Here is an 18,075-nt window from a genome sequence, read left to right as displayed (position 1 = left end):
AGGTAAATACTAATGTATCCAGATGGATATACAAAATGTAGATATATTCCCTCAAGGAAGTGCTTGTAATCTAGTTGTATAGTGCCATTCATGGCTGTTCAATATAAAATTAGTTTGAGATGGGGACTTAAACAATGATTCCGTTTTCATCAAAATTTCACTAAGTGTTTCCATAGATGTAGGGACAATATATCCTCTTTGGAGCCATGGATGAACCAGCTTCACTCGCCAATATCTAATACTGCACAGTAAACCCATTCAACAAAGATGACTTAACTAATGTCGCAATGATTTGTCTGCCACCTGCATTGCCACACCTCCACACTACAGTGCAGACAACAGCACCAATGGGACCACCACCACTACACACACCCCCACCACCACAAAGAGGAAGACGACGGAAGTTGTGGATGAGCAGCTGCCGGACATCGGGTCCGCTGAGGAGGAACACTCGTCCAGCATGGCGCTCTTCTTCATTTTGGCCATTCTTGGTAAGAATCTACATCACAGATATTTTTCCAGTAGTTAAACTAGAAACCATGGTAACCAAAGAGGTGTAAGCAATAGGGCATGCCAAACAGAAACATTGTAGCATAGAGGATAGATACACACACATAAGTTGAACATTCCCTGGTATGATATTTTGCTCTCAATATATTTTTCGTTCAAAACAGCAAGTACAACTATACAACTACAGAAATATCAAGAACAATAACTGATGAATAAAATCACATCTAATTTGGGGAGCATTGATGTACGTCAAATGATATTGTGCTCACAGTATGGGATTTCTCTGTTTTATTTCAGAGAGTCAGCCACTTCTACTATATTTACTGTTGTCTTTCTTTTCATCATTTGTATTGGTTTAATTCTTTAGACTTAGAGAAATCCTGCCTTGATAGGCATTTTTTTTTTTAATTCTAAAGCCAGAATGTCTTCTTTTAGTACAGTACAAATACGTATTTGACCCTAGCTCCAAAAATCCTACATATATTTCATGACTTTCTGATGCAAGGTCCCAAGAACCTATGCATAATGAGCACTGAGACTGGTGTGTTAGGACAAAACAACATAATTAACATTCCTCTATCACTTTCCATACACCTTCATCTACACTAGTCTGTCACTGTGCCTCACCAGTTTCACACTGTATCATGCTTGTCTCCTGTTGTCTTTCTTCCACCCAAGGTCTCTGCATCTTGCTAACGCACCTCCTCATCAAGCTCAAGTTCCACTATCTCCCGGAGAGTGTCGCTGTCGTCTGCCTCGGCCTTCTCCTCGGTCTCATCATCCTTGCCCTCAAACACACCAACATCAGCGACCACGACTTCTCGGTAAGTTTCAAAGGTCATCCTTCTGCGTCTAACTTTCTCACTTAAAGGGACTGACAGTACTGGTTGAGGTGAGGATTCAGGTTTATAGCATTTCCTTCTTTTTTTTGTGAGATAATGAGGAACTGCTTATGAAATATGAAGGAGCATACGTGTAATTTCAAGAAGAATTTAATGTTTTTTTAATGAAAATTGGCATTGAAATGGCTGAGATATCCAAAATAGCGATCCTTTAGAATAAAGTTGACATGCCACAACTTTCATTAGGATCTCTTTTTTCCCCATGTTTTTCGATACCTCAGTCATCTCAAAACTGATTTTCATCAAATGAACTTTTGATTCCCCTAGAATTGAATGCTCTTTCACATTTCATAGAGAGGTTTCTAAATATCTCGCAAGATGTTACAAGCTGAATCCTCACCTCAACCAGTACTGTGCTGTCCTTTTAAGCCCTTACTTCATTGCAGGCTAGAACGTAGACGATATTTTTTTTCATCATATTTGTTTTAAATATGAATTCTTAAAATTTGCTTCAAAGTCATGTACTTCAAGGTACTGTATAAGCTGTTACACTTCGCGAGGGTTTAATTTTCACAAATTTCGTGAATCTCAGTTGGACCGCGAATTCAACAACTCACGAAAATGTCACCATAGTAGTGCGCTATTATATGTAGGCCTCTGTGTTAATTCGCGAAACAACATCTCGCGAAAATGTCTGACCTCTTCATTCGCGTAAATATCTGTACGCGAAAATAACAGCGTATACAGTACACTTGTTTTATGTAATTTTTGCAGCACGTAGTTGGCTGCGTGGCTCAACTTGCCGAGAAGGAGTGAACTTTTAAATAAAAGTAACTTTCTTGATTTCAGAGTGGTTCAATATACTGCATCATGTGGAATAGAGTCTATGTTTTCTAAGATGCAAACATAGGTGTCACATCAGGATTAATTACTTTATTTAACCTTCACGCACTGAAAAATATTAAATGAGTATCCTGTCACAGGTATGTGATATGTCATTTATTTGCGATCCCTGAATTATTACAGTTTTGCTTGTATTATAGACCTAGAGCTGTGACAGCAATTACACTGTAGGTAACAAGCCAAAGGTTGCGAGCAGTTAGTCTGTGACTGCAAATCTTACATTCACCTATAGTATTGTAGCAAAGCATTTTTACTGAATGAGACCTGATTTGTCTGATTCTATGTCAAGGGTGCCAGTGGTTTTTGTTGTCAAGGGTTTTTGAGAATCCTGCACTCCAGTATTAGTCACCTTGCCAATCTCTTTTTTTTTCTTTATAAATTAAAGGGAGAGATCAGCATTGATAAAATGTATTAAAATGTTGAGTCAAGCCTCATACATGTAGGCCAATATGAGCAGTTCAGGTATTCACACTTTGTGACTTTGTTATTGTTTGCAACAGATTTGGATTAGACTCAGTTGATCTAAACTACATGAATGAGATTTTATATTGATAATCAATGTACATTGTGATTAGTCAGCGTTCCAGGTCAGTGGATAACTACCAGCTGCAAAGTTGCCCTAAAAATGTGCGATGAGATCATGCATTTTCACCAGAACTATAGTTTGAGTAATCCAGGTTTTCATTCATCATTGTACTGAAATAGCAACGAAATATGAAGTGCCAAGTTGAAGAGAATGATGTGGTGTTTCTACAACCTACAGTATCACTATTTTTTTGTTTCCTGATAGAAAAATCAGGACAGTTGGTAAATGGTACATAGGGTTTAGAACCAAATAACTGCTTGTATTTTACACTCTCAGTTAATGATGACAACAGAAATTGAAATTATAGATTGTATATGCCCAGATGTGCAGTCTGAAGGAGACATGTGTATTTTTGTGTGCAACTTGGTTCGATTTTTTTGTTCTATTCCACGGTTCGAGAAATTGTACTGTGTGTTGCATATTGAGGATCGCATGCAGCTAGCGCAGTGTACGTGTGCGGTACATGCATGCGCGTATGTAGGCCTACGTAGTGCTAGTGTACGTGTATGAGAGCTAGCTGTGACTTGTATCTACACTGATTGCACAAGCCAGAGAGAGAATCGCAGTGGATCCACATGTAAGTATGGCTATATTTTTCATACATACGTATATATTTCTATAGACTTCTAGGCCTACTTAGACCTACCCAACAATCCTCCAACCAAAAAGATCTACTTGGACGTTATATAAAACAAATAGTGTATGGTCTTTACTCGTGAAATGGAACGAGATTTCGCACTCGGTGAAAGATGAGGTGCACTATTCAACTCGGCTTTGCCTCGTTGAATAGAGCGCCTCTATCTTTCACCTCGTGCAAAATCTCGTACCATTGCACTCGTGACCATTCATTATTTGTATAATAATGAATGTTTATGAGTGCAATGGACAGAATATTTCATGAGGTGAAAGATGAAATGATCCATTCAACGAGGCGCAGCCGAGTTGAATGGATCAAACATTACATCTTTCACCGAATGAAATATTCTGTCCATTGCATGAATGAAAAACATTTATTATTTCTTTTATATAACGCCTAAAATACAGTAGCAGGGCTGCCAACTCTCACGCATTGAACGTGAGACTCACGCAATTCAACCAATTTTGACTGTCTCACTCTGATTTATTTTAAACGAAATCTCATGCTAAACCCCAAAAATGGAATGTACATGACTACAAAAATAAATATAAATCTCCAAATTCTCTGATATTTCGAATATCGATATGCCCAAGCCCAAAATTTCGAGATTTTCCCGCGCGGGTGTTAAGCTTAACCAATAATGATAGTTTTCGGTTCACGCGCAGAGACGAGCTATTGGATTACGATTGGCTTCTACCTATACCACGTGAGCGTAGCTTGTACTTTTGGCAAATTACAGTACATGTATGGCTATGACGTGTGCTTTACATCGCTTTACATACACTGATTGTGTACGTAATACGTACGTACGGCCGCACAGCAGGCCGCCAGGCGCTAGCCAGGAGGTCGCTTAGCTCCCTCGCAGTGTCTCACGCCAAACTCTCACTCAAGGTTGGCAGCCCCGCAGTAGATCCTTGTCATTTGATGTTTTAGTACTAGTAATCTAAAAATAAGAGAGAATCTGAGATTGCGAGAGTGCTCACATTTCAGCGCGCTGTCGCATATATATACACTCACTGCAAACGCAAGCGTTTTACACACATAGTGTGGTGTCGGGCTCTCAGCGAGCATGCAATAGAGCAAATCGTATGGATCCAAAATTGCACGCTAAATGGAGCCACAATTGCAGGGATGATGATGTCATAGTGAAATGGGTCAAATGATCAATGTCAAACAACCAATCAAATGACAAGGATCTCTTCAGGCATTATGTTTTCACATGTGGTTTGGAGTGTGCATTAGCAGCTTCCATAGTAGGTTGCTCAGTATTTTGTGAAAATCAAAAAATGTTATACTTACCTTTGTTTGAAATAAAATTTACATCTTTGGTATGATCTGCAAGTATTTCAGAGTCACAAAAAGCAGACATGTCTGCAAACTGTAAATTTCATTTTCTGAATCGGTGGTTTATACTGTCTGAGATGGTAATTAATGGACAAGTCCCATCCCCCAAGAAAAAAAAAAGTTAAGAAAAAAAGAAGAGAGTGGTTTGCACATTTGCAATATTATCTTATATTGGCTGTGCTATTTTGAAAAGCCCCAAGACTTCCTCAAAATTTGCCCTGGCAATTTGACAATTTATTGTTCTTTCCTCATCAAAAAATAACATGATTTTCCATGGCTTATACTTTCATCCTGAAGTTGATTCCTTGCTTTTGTGAAATATGACTTAAAGTATCAAATGATGCCAAAATGTATTTGAGAATGTTACTTGTTAAACATTGGAATTCAATAATTAAATCATGTCCAAATCAACAACTTCGAAACTACATTTGTAAGAAAGACATTTTGTTTTTTAAAAAAAAGATCCTTTCCATTCATATGTTCTATAACCATATAATGGTCTTCTTGTTCAGAATTAAAATTAGTGAAATTTTGGCCTTTTCAAAATCTAGAACCTCTCTGAAAGAAAATGTGTGAGCATTTATTTTATGTACTGTACTATGTGTACATAATGACAAACAACAAAAATGTGAGTACAATAAGTGTGCTCCTTTCATCGGCCCGAATGCATAAAACTAGCAATTGCTTGTGAGCAATTGCTCCAAGCATTAGCACAAGCTCTTCTAGTAAAAGATCTAGCTCAAGCAATTGCTTAAATCCATTTATGATGCATAACCTTGTGCTTTTCCTTATCTTGCTTGTCCTGCACAAGCAATTGCTTGCGTTATCAACAAAAGGGACGTCACACCACATTTTAGAACTATTTTGAAGCAATAAATCTGGGTTTTTGTTTCATTTGCAAATGGTAAATAATGCCTTTAAAAAGGCGGTGCTGAGTAGTTGTAATCATACATATACTACATGCATCCTATAAACCTCAACTATGACGGTGAGTTCGAGCGCTCTCCTAAAGCAAACTGCACATGCCGTACCGTACCCGCGCCAGAGGAGCGCTCGAACGCTCCTAAAGTGTACCGTGCCGTACTGTACCGAGCCAAAAGTGGACCACTTCCCGATGTGCTCCAAAAGCGTACCAAAAGTTCGTTGTAAAGCATATGTATCATGCGCATACGTCACAATGCAAAGATATCATTCTCTTTGTTCGGGACAGCTGTAAGTAGTTCAAGCACCAGGTGAATGACATTCTTGCTACAAACAAGCGAGACCTTTTCTAAAAATAACTCATGAGGTACGCTTTCTCCACAGAGCGCTTGAACGCTCCAAAACTGGCACAGTTCGGTACGGTACGCTTTGGTTCAGTTCGCTTTGGTTCGCTTTAGAGCGCTCGAACGCACCCTATGGTATGAGCAATGGAAGGGTGCTTCTTTGAAGTATCAGTAGAAGGGACTAGCTAGTATACTGTCATTTGAACAAACCCTATGCACAGTCTGTACACTATAAAGTGTGAGCATGTCAGACCGACTATACCCTCAACCTGCATACCAGCATGTCTGAATAAATGTGAATGGACCAACCATCAGGAGAAAGACTTTGTGGTTGACAGTACCACTCACTGCATGCACATAATGGTATTTGCACTCACTGATGAGAGAACTTGGACTGCCCGCATCCCTCCTTCATTCCCCCCCCCCCCCCCCATGGAGTATTGTAGGGGGAGGTTGTGAGCTTTAGTATTGTTGAATACAAGCCAGAAAGATGACATTGAATCAGTCAAGGGGTCGTTGAACATAAAAGAGGAAATAAATTCAAAAAGAGGGGCATTTGTGTACAAGTGTGTCTGTGCGTGTGTGTGTGTTGGTGTGATGGGGTGGGGTGAAGCATGACATTTAAAAAGGGTTGTTGAATGACGATGCCATTTGTAATCAATAGATACACTGTGGTCTGTATTCACTGTTTTGTGGAACTGGATTTGTGTATTAAAACCAGGGAGGTAAGAGTTTACCTACCTGTGTAAACATAGATTATCAGGACTATGCAGTCTCCTGATTATAATGTAGATGTCTGTCTACTGTTCTGTGGGAAGTACAAAGACATCTGAAAGGGTAGTTTCTCTGGCTCATACATGAGAAAAAATTATGCTCTTAGAAGATGGGGGGGGGGCAATCTAGTGTTATAATGTGATCAGCAGAGGTAGAGGAAGAAAATATTCATTGGTGAGGAAATTGATATAACAAGTCCAGAACACATGTGCCTAATCTCACATGTGACCATATCTTTGCATCCATGGGCAAGGCTGGGTCCTGATGTAAAATGCCCCTTTGAATGCCATACTATTGCATGACTTACCAAGAATGTGATCTTGTGTTTTCTTTTAAAGAGCCTGTCACTTTTCATGGTTTAAATGTAATTTTACAAGATAGTCTCACCATCAATCTGTCACTTATAAATGTCTGTAGTATTGATTTATTGTTCAATTTCTTTTTTTTTTTATCGGAAAGTATGCAATATGAGACTATATTATGATTGATGTCATGTATACCCCATGAATCTCAAGTTGGTTTGGTTTTCGACCTAAAAGTACAATGACACACAGTAATATGGGTCAATCAGGTCTACCCCTGAGTCACCATTGCTGAGTCATTGTAACTCTACAAGGGTTTGATGCAAAAGGCTATACTGTACAAATACATGCTGTATGTTTGTGAAGATTTCCCTTCAAAACATGAAATTACTATTAATTTTTGTGCCAGTCAGTGGGAAAATGTGGAAGGTAGTAACATCTTATGTTTATGTAATTTGCCAAATGTGACTGGGATCAGTATCCCTGTTTTTGTTGTTGTTGTTGTTGTTTTTTATGGAAATATAGAAATTCCACAATTTTCTAACTTTGTGTTGATATGTGTTCCCATACCCTTCGTTTGTTTTCTTTTTGTTTGTTTTTTACTGTACAAATTTATGTATTTGATTAAAGGCAACTTGAAGATAACTTAGCTCAAATTACTCTTATGAAAAGGCATCATCGAGTAGCATTGTTTAATCATCGTGCCTGATTTTTCATTCTAGTGTGCAACAGTCAATGAAGCCTGTGACTTATGTATCACCAAAAAAGTCCCAGAACATTTGTGAGTTTTTTTTTTTTTATTTTTTTTTTTTAAATTCAGTCTTACCAGCGGTCCAAACATAATACAGAGAATTGTTTTCATCTCTTATTGAATTCTACATGATTTTGCCTAAAGTTTAAGGTGAATGCCTGATATGAGAGTGGGTCTAGGGCAATTACCCCCTGGGCAATTACCCCGGACCCTCCCTGTGGCCCTAATCCTAATCCTAATCCCAATCCTGAGCCTAATTGTAACCCTAACCCAAACTCCTAACCCTAAACCTAACCCTAACCCTAATCTTACTCTAATCTTTACCATTAACCAGTATTTAGCCGGGGGGTAATTGCCCTCGGGGGGTAATTGCCCGGATACGATGAGGGTGTATCTCATGAATCTCAAAGCTAACAAAATACAAAATCATTGAGGACTATCAAAGTGATGTATGTTTCTTCTTTGTTTAATCTCTTGTCAATCACAGCAAGATGAGATTCTGGACCCCACCCTTTTTTTCCTCATCCTCCTACCACCGATCATCTTTGAGTCAGGATATTCTCTACACAAGGTAAGCCCTGGTATAGTACCATTTAGCATTATAAATACAGTTTGAACACCAATCAATCTTCCGTTTGAAAGTTATGTAATAAATTGGGATACAGATTCAACCAATTCTTCTTTGAATGGTTAGAACTTATATGAATGATTTTAGTGATCATTTATTTCTCCAATGACAACCGCATGAGAGCACCAAGTGACTTAATAGATCCTTAATCACAAAATATTGTGTTTTTACTTTAAATAATCTCTCTTTTTTTTCATCATGCTATAAGAGTATGAGATATTCTTTATAGTTGGTCTGTATAGAGTGTTTTTGAGTATATGAGAGTCAGTGTGTATTCCGTGTGTGTGTGTGTGTGTGTGTGTGTGCTCGCTAGTTATGATGATGATGATGATGATGATAATGATGATGATGGCAGTGATAATTATTGTTATAATGATAACAGTATGGTTCTCTTTTTCTGGGGTATATATGTGTTGACACAATTCTTATACTAGGCTGACCTGCCATAAATATTACCCTTGCATTAGAATAGAAAAGATTAGAATTATACTAATTACAATTTTCATTCCCAGTGAGAACGTAAGCCTGTGCATGAATGGCTTGTCTGGAAATTTACATACATGTACGTACCTCAATGGAGCTGTGTCTACACAAATCTGCACTCTGCAGGAGCACTAGATCATTTGGCATTGGAAACATTTCCACTGATTGCATCTCTCCTAGGCTGGCAGTAGAGAAATGACAGAAAATGGCCCTACTTTACTGATGATGCATGATGGAGGTTGCCATGGCAACAGGTTCCTAAAAGCACCCTCTTTAGTAATTCTGCCAGTTGGCTGGGAGCCATGTTAATTCCATGCCTGCACTGGTAGCCAATCTGGCTTGTCGTCATTAACGGTGATTTCACTCTGTATCCAGAACTTAATTACCAAACCATTAAGTCTTTAATGGCTGATTTCTGTCTTCTTCTTTTTTTTTTTTTTTTGGGGGGGGGGGGGGGGGCTTAGTGGATATGATGTACTGAGTGCCAATGTGAAACCAAGATTTAATGACATCCTATAGATGGAGACACAGGAAATATTCAATACTAGCCTCTGCTTGTTGCAATTCTGGATTTCTTGAAATGTAGACAAAGAAAATTAGCTCAAAATGATTGACATTGATGGCTTTAGACAGAATTTAGTAAATTGTACTTGCCGCTACATGCACTCACATCACAGTATGATTTTGAGCAAAGCATTTCAAAAGATGTATGGTATTACTATGCCTGTGTATACATACGTATTAGATGTAGAATAGCTCAGCTTGAAATCATGCGAGATACTGCATGGTGCAGGTAGAAGGCGTATCAGTGGTGTGATTTTGTCCATCTTTGTTACCGTTCATATTTGAGTTTGTGTACGATTGACTTTGCTGTCATGATATGTCTCACGTACTGGCAAAATATACGTCAGGTGTGTGTGCTTTCACTGTTTGTAGTCCGCTGCAATTGCTTCGAGAGAGGATATAACTTGCAATATCAGCACCACCTGTTCCCGGTGGCTTGAGTCATACATCATGTGTGTTGTTCAATGCCACTTGAAGTGTATAGCTTTATCAACCACAGCTTGGTTACTTAGTTATGATCATTATACCAGAAGCTTAACCTGTTGAGGATGAGTCCCGATTATACTTGGGCAGGTGTGTATGGGAAATGCGTGTTGTAAGCAAATTAGACCTCAATGGGTTTATGTGATTATGTATTATTGATGATTTACTTTATTTGTGTGAAGGCCTATAGGAAGTAATTTTATCAGTGCTCACTCAAGAAGAGGTGAATTGATTGCTTAGAAATTTATAACATTACAGATTTATAAAGCATAACAAAGAAATACAAACAATCGACTACACATGTACATGTACTAAATCACTGAAAATGAGAAGAATGAGGAAGAAATCTTTTAACAAGAGTCTTTTCATTTACAAGTATTTGAACATCTTGTGACCTCATGTCATACAGACAACTCTAATTACCTGTCATTATTCATGTCTCTCTCTCTCTCTTTTAAAACTAACTCCCATTGCTTTCACGTGTTGTGCCTTCTAAAACTTTTCTGAATGTACACAAATAATGATGGCTACAGTATATTGTGCTTTTTAGGCAGTATGCCTTAAACAAAAACTGAGAACAAAAAAGGTGCCTTATCACTATGCCAGTTACATGCTATATAACAATCTAGAAGAGAAGGTTTTTCTTTTACATAAGAGTTTCCCTGATGTTTTGTCCATGGTGTGAAATTGGTACAATTTTGTTTTCTCCAATACTGAGGCCATCAACATAATTTCTAGGCTTATTCAAAAGAAAAGAAAAGAAAATCAATCCCCTCCTGAAATAAACTTGTGCAAAAGTATGATTTGCAGCTGCTGAATGCTGTGAAAGTGTTTTAAATGTAATTTTTATTTTTATTTCATCAATCTTTGTGCAATTTTTATTCATGAATCGCTGTGTCTTTACCTATGTACTGCTCATCTTTATAAATAGGGATGGTGGAAAAGTAATTACCATCATAAAGACTTATAATCCTTATTGGGTGGCTGGTCATTATAGGTAAATGCAATGAGACATGAATCAATCGTCTTCCTATCTGAAGCAGATCACTTTGGCACATCATGTGCTCGAAATATTTTTGAGTGGTGACATTTAACATGTGATCAAAGGGAGTTGGGCAGTTGTGACTCCATCTCTTCAACTTCCCTGGTTATACACACTCTTCCTATCTTGACGCAAGTATACAACATTGTTTATTGTAAGTATGTGGCACTAAGTTAGTAATAATGACATGACCTTCAAGAAAAACTGCATGTACACTGGAGAGGCTTTGCTGTGTGAATAACCACTTCAATGTTAACCCATTGAGGACAGACTGATTTTGCTACAACACGCATTTCCCATAGACACCTACTCGAGTGTACTCGGGACTCGCCCTCAACGGGTTAATATCCTCTGTCACTTTCATTACTTTCAAGGAATCAAGGTGCATTCTATAAGGATTGTGCAGTGCTTTCCAAGTGTTGTGGATCGTTTGATCTACATTGATATTAAATTTCTTCCTTTCATTTTCATTCGTCTCCCAGGGAAACTTCTTCCAGAACATTGGCTCCATCCTCGTCTTTGCCATTTTTGGCACACTCATCTCTACGCTGGTTGTTGGAGGTGGGGTATATCTGCTTGGAAAGGTGAGTGAAGGGCCCTTTCTCCCATGGTGATTTGAATCAGATGCTTTGGGGGAGTCCACTAATCGTTGGCATGTAGCCACACTTTGCATGTACACTGTACACAGACTTCAATATACAATATAAGCCAGAACATAACTCAGTCACATGCTCATTTCACAAATTGTCTCTGTTGGTTTTTGGCACTTCACTCGTTTTCAAAGCGACAAATAATGCAGAGCTTGCCCAACATAACAATTTATGGAATACATGCTCAAAGAATGAACATGATCAGGAGTAGACCATGCGACCAGAATGGCTTGTCAATTTACAGTTTAGGCAAAGAGCAGTAGGTCAAATTAGGCTTAAACATGGACATTTTTGGTAACAAGCTGATTTGTTGATGTTGCTAGGATATAGGTCCAGAAATATGTCTAGAATAACATACTGATAGTCCGCATAAATCCTTGGGCATTTTCCGTAATCCAGCCTTGGCTGCTGTTTTCCTATTTTTCACCCTTCACTTGCTAGTAGATATCGCCAATACACACTTCTCTTCTATATGTTTTGAGAGACAGGGAAACCAGTAAATATTTATAGTTATTCAGAGATTTCAAAACACATTATCATCAAGTAATCTTTAAAGGTAGGGAATCCCATTTGCATGCCTTAAATGAAGAGTTGTATAAATACAGTGGTATGTTGAAGATAGTGTCATTTTAGAAACTCCCATAAAGTATAGAAAGTGGAAGGTAACATTTAGTACATTTTTATTGACCGTTAGATTTTGAATTGAATTTTTTTCGGGGCTCACCGTAAAATCCAGTACATTACTAGGCTACCTTTGCAGACCCAGGCACTGCATGTGTGTCCATCATGTATATTTTGTGAAGAAAGTTCATCAAAACATACAAACATTTCTATATACATTCTTGCCACACACACTTTATGTTATTACACCAGCTCTTATACTTTTAGATTTGTGTTTATAGATAGAAAAATACACAAGACTGCAACAAAAAGGCTTAAGTGTGGCTGACACGCAGAACTACTGAGTAGTTGAGTTTTGTGCATTATTCAAATTGTAGATAACTGTTGACTTCCAAATTTCTCAGCAGTGGCCTAAACAAGTCCCCTGAGGTTCATATTTAATGTTTTGCTGCAGTTTGGGAGGTCTGTAAAAGATATCCCCTACCTTTAAGATAGCTAACCTCCAAGTGTGTCTACAGCGTACTAAACTACAAAAAGCTAATCATGGAAGCTTAAAACTTTAGGCCAAACTTTAAGTTATGTAATGTCTTATAAACGTAACTACTGAATTGCTACTTCTACAGCCTAGTACCTTAAGGGAGGAGTATCTCGCAGACAGGAGAGTTAATACCAGAAGGAAGCTGTGTGGCTTTTTGGAAAGGAAGTATGGATTTCTCAGGGGAATCCATGTCTCTTGAGCACATCAACGTTTCACTCATCACGGAGCAAAGCATGGGGTGCATCAGCAGGTGCATCAACCATTTAGCGGCTAACATTCTAAACCTATCACATCTGACGGAGAAATTGTGATAGAGTTACTTAATCATGTTAAAATCTGTCCACAAAGCAATTAATTAATGTGGTCACACTTATTTTCATATTAACCTGTTGAGGACGGGCTGATTTTGCTACAACGCGCATTTCCCATAGACACCTGCCCGAATATACTAGGGACTCGTCCTCAACGGGTTAACATAATTATACTATTGTGTGCCAATTTGTTAAGGGACTGACTCACTATGGAATAGTTTAGCATTGTTTTTGCTATCCGTCGAAGGTACTTTTATATTTCATTTCAGTAGAATGCAATACACTAATCACAGATCTGAATGACACAAGAATAGTTGTGGCTATTGTGCTTTTGATATATGGCTGTGGATACAGTCAGCGCATATGTTTCTGGCATTTTAAGAAGTTACAGTTGTAGCAGTGTATGATTTCAGAAGAAAATTGACAACTTTCTCAGACACAGAATACTACACTATTGGCACTGCCAATCAATCCCCCCACCCCCCGAGAAAAAGTGGCTTCATCCCTCTCTTTAAACCAGAAATACGTGATGAAACTGGGACATGTTTTCATATTTTTGGATAAAGGATTATGATATTTTCTTTAAATTGAATTCTCCTGGTTTATAATCTCAATTTTTTTATAGTGTCACTATAAAGGTCAATCAAAAATCCAAGTCATGCCCATATGAACATGTACCACGAGACGTTAGAGCATATGGCACATAATACGCACATGTTGTCATACACTGCCGCAAACACACACACAAAAACATATTATGCAAATTGTAAATTACCATGCTTTACTCATAGATGATTGTTTGTTTGTATAGGTGAACATGATCAAATTGTATTATGTTGGTAATTTGACAATTACCATATGGTTTTTGAGTACATGTAGTTTTGTAATTATCCAGTTTCTTGTCACCTTTGATGTAATGGTGTAGAGCAGTTTTGCAATGATATGGCTGTGCCATTTTGACTTTTCACTGAATTCTCCAATATATTTATGCATGCTTTAATTACATGTTCTCTAAAAATGCCTAGTCGAGAGCAGCAGATGACTTTTATGCCCCTTGAGACATCCTCGTATACCACCAGTAAAAATGAGTTGTTTAAGGGAAGTCATTGATTGCGATCACAGACAGCAGCCTCTAAAAGTTACTGGTTGGTACAAGATATTACACAGATCTTGGCTGGTAGACGGTGTAATGTACTATTTTTGGACTTGAAGGAGGAAGTAATATTTTCCTGAGCAAGAAAAACATAACAAAATAAACAAACAACTTCTATATCATGTTACACTTGGGGAAAATATTACTCTACTTCCATTACATTTTTTCATTTTTAAAGGGTAAAAGTTTGAAAAAAGAAAATCCTCATCATTGAATAGATATCAGATGGTTGTAGTTAATATTCAAGGCAATTTATACACACAAAAAGAAAGTAACATTATATACTGATTTTGATTCCATATCACTGTAAGTTGAATTCTGTTTGTAGTAAATCCCAAATCATGTACACTGTAATTCATAAACATGCTGCATGAGCAGCGGCCAATGAATGTTCTACAATCAAACTCGCCCAAGTCGAATCTATTTGGACTGGAGAAATAGCTTCGACTTAGAGAAAAATTTGACTTGAGGGATTAAAAGCAATAGAATATAAAGAGAAGAGGACTTGAAAAGACCTTTGACTTTCAAGGCGATTATTCAATGTATGCAAAGTCGACTTAAAAGCAAGGCTGATTGTATATAAATGCTCCTTCATATTTCATAAGAGATTTCTCACTGTCCACAAAAATCATCATCAAAAAACATTGAAAACCTTTGGTTTACCATGGAGCTATGTTTGTAGCTCCATGGGTTGACTATATAGCTGTTTTGGGGTATGTGTGAAGATATTTTATCAACTTTTTCCCAACATCAGTCCAAATCAAGCAGACTGCTAAACCCAAGTTAGTGTGATACAGTGTTCTTCTATTGGTAGCATTTGATTGTGAAAGTTATTAGCAAAAATAATTTGCCTTCTGAAATCATCTGCATGTCATGGATAATGTAGTCCCATCCATGCATATATCCATGCATGGTTGCATGCAATTTGGTTGTATGGTCAATTAATTATTTATTTGACCAGTTGATAAAACATACACGTGTAACTAAAGGAGCTAGCAGGGATAGTATGGATAGTAAAGACTTTCCTAATAAGTAAGCAGCTCAGGCAAATATGTGTAAACCTGGGGTCTATTATGGCCATTTTATACACCCTGATATATTGCCCACAGAATACTAATTTATTGGCACCCAGTCCATGGTAGGCAAATGCTATCTGTGCACAAGGTGTTGGGGGGGGGGGGGGGGGGGGGGGGAGGGAGGGGGGCATTGCAGTGGCCACAGAAAACATATTGCTGCCTTTGATGGCCATTTTGGGGAGGAGAACATTTACACTGTATTCTGTAAGTTTCTTCATGAAAACTGTCAGTCCCTGTACCACACAGACAGACAGACACACATACAGCCACTCACAGACACACACTGACATGCACATACACACATACTTTGTAAATGTACACACACAGACTTCATAGGCCTATATATATACACACATACGCAGACACAGACATGCACATAGCATCTTTTTGCAATTAAAGTGTGAGCCAAATCTTCAGATTTTTTATTTTTCATTTCTATTCTTTTCTCAAGCTGCTTAGCAACATATTGTGATAAAATGAATTTCATGTAATGTGCATACTGTATGTGTACACAATACCCAGAAAGAGTCATGCATTAGATTCACCACCACACTGATGGTGATACTGTCCAAAATTGGCCTTCTAAAAATAGCGAGAGAGCTATGAAATTTCATCTGTGCAGTGACTTGGCAGGTGTGAATTATGGGTAACACGCATCACTGTTATTTATCTACCCTGGCATTAAGAATTCTGGTCATCAAAGCATTTTTTTTTTTTATTTTTTTTTCATGAAGAGGGGGATATCATAGGAATGCCTATTAAAGGGAGGCTATGAGTGCTTTCTTGGTCTGGTCTTATTATTTCCAGTGACAATTTCACCAGTGAAAGCCAATAAATGTGAAGCAGTTTGTAGCCTGAAGATATCAGCCATTTTTCCCCTCTTTCATCCATTCTTGCAGGCCAAGGTTGCCTACGAATTGACACTGGTGGAGAGCTTCGCCTTCGGTTCGCTCATCTCGGCTGTCGATCCAGTGGCCACTCTGGCCATTTTCTCAGCCCTGGACGTCCACCCTTTGCTCAACATGTTGGTGTTTGGCGAGAGCATTCTGAACGACGCGGTCTCCATCGTGCTGTCTAAGTGAGTCAATCACCACTGTGATCAAAATCATCCTGTGATGATTTCTGCATGTCTGTTTAAATGTTGATTAAATCATTACAATTGATGGCAGAATGAAATTGCTTGTTTTGCAGAGAATATCTTCTTTGTTCATTATTTTGATATTTTGTAAATATTCATCACTGAATGAGATTTGTGATCCTTTGTAGTATTTTCTTTCCAGCAATGAGCGGAAGAAGAGCCTTTCCATTTCCAAACATACCTGGTGCTCACACAGATTTATAGGAACGCTGCTTTTAAAGTGCGACAAATCTTTATGAAACATTTCTTGAAGCAGTATGTAATTTTCTTAGCATCAGGAAGACTACAAACTGCTTCATTGAGATATGTCTTGACATTTTTTCCTTGTTGGCAGTTACTATGTACACTTGACTGTATTTTTCTGCATATCATTATCTTTATGTATACATCGTGTACCGGTATGTATGTATGAATATGTATGAAATGACAGTAAACAGAGAGATAATTAGATAGATAGATAGATAGATAGATAGATAGATAGATAGATAGATAGATAGATAGATAGGTAGGTAGAGAGATATATCGATATTTGTATAGGTGAGATAGATTGATAGATAGATAGATAGATAGATAGATAGATAGATAGATAGATAGATAGATAGATAGATAGATAGATAGATAGATAGGTAGAGAGATATATAGATAGTTGTATAGGTGAGATAGATAGATAGATAGATAGATAGATAGATAGATAGATAGATAGATAGATAGATAGATAGATAGATAGATAAACATAAACAGATAGATAGATAGGTAGAGAGATATATAGATAGTTGTACAGGTGAGGTAGATGAATAGACAGATAGATAGACTAAAAGATAGATACACACAGACACGCACATATACACTCATAAATTTTTATCTGTCATCTTTGCTCTTTCCCCCGCAGTACGGTGATCAACCTGAACTCTCCTGAGATGGCAGAAATGTCGGCTCTGAGCGCTCTTGGCTACACGGTGGGCTCCTTCTGCCTCATGTTCTTTGCTTCTTCCTTGATCGGCATAGCAGTGGGCCTGATCAGTGCTCTCATATCCTTTGGAGAAACAAAACTTCAGACTATTTTTCTGAATACTCTTCACGTTCATTGCATTACCTTGTTACTTATAACCACCATTTGATGATAGAGATATAGATTCTTTAACTCAGAAAACCACAAATGCCTAGTTTGGTTGGAAAATTAGAAATTTGATTGCATTATTCAGAAATTGGAAAGGTCGATGATAAATGTTTATTATATTATATATATGCTACCTTGTAACGTCCCATCAAAATCTGACAGAATTAGACTGTTTTGATAATTGAAACTTTTTGGTTCTTGTGAAGAAAAGGGGTATTTAGTTTCTGTACCTACTCTCTTGTGGATGTTTTAAGACCAATTTGCTCAAAAAGTGAACTTTTTTAGGTCACCAGCTTTCGTACCAATTCTTTATGGTAGGCTTGATATGCTTGATAAAATATGGCAATTCCTACCATT

General features: G+C 37.8%; 1 protein-coding gene across 1 annotated transcript in view; it reads left to right on the top strand.

Annotated features, from left to right (window-relative positions):
* Window positions 1-18,075, top strand: part of LOC139725980 (sodium/hydrogen exchanger 8-like) — a 33,181-nt gene that overhangs the window by 675 nt on the left and 14,431 nt on the right. Inside the window, exons 2-7 of the mRNA XM_071637066.1 lie at window positions 331-491; window positions 1,189-1,334; window positions 8,402-8,485; window positions 11,597-11,698; window positions 16,363-16,541; window positions 17,491-17,629. Of these exons, the coding sequence (XP_071493167.1) occupies window positions 331-491; window positions 1,189-1,334; window positions 8,402-8,485; window positions 11,597-11,698; window positions 16,363-16,541; window positions 17,491-17,629 (811 nt within the window). The remainder of the gene's footprint in view (window positions 1-330; window positions 492-1,188; window positions 1,335-8,401; window positions 8,486-11,596; window positions 11,699-16,362; window positions 16,542-17,490; window positions 17,630-18,075) is intronic.

Source organism: Diadema antillarum, unplaced genomic scaffold (assembly GCF_040938485.1).
Source record: "Diadema antillarum isolate AM-2024a unplaced genomic scaffold, OU_Dant_1.0 scf00000017, whole genome shotgun sequence".
Taxonomy (NCBI): domain Eukaryota; kingdom Metazoa; phylum Echinodermata; class Echinoidea; order Diadematoida; family Diadematidae; genus Diadema; species Diadema antillarum.
The sequence above is the reverse complement of the archived record's forward strand: the minus strand, read 5'-3'. Positions and strand labels throughout refer to the sequence as shown.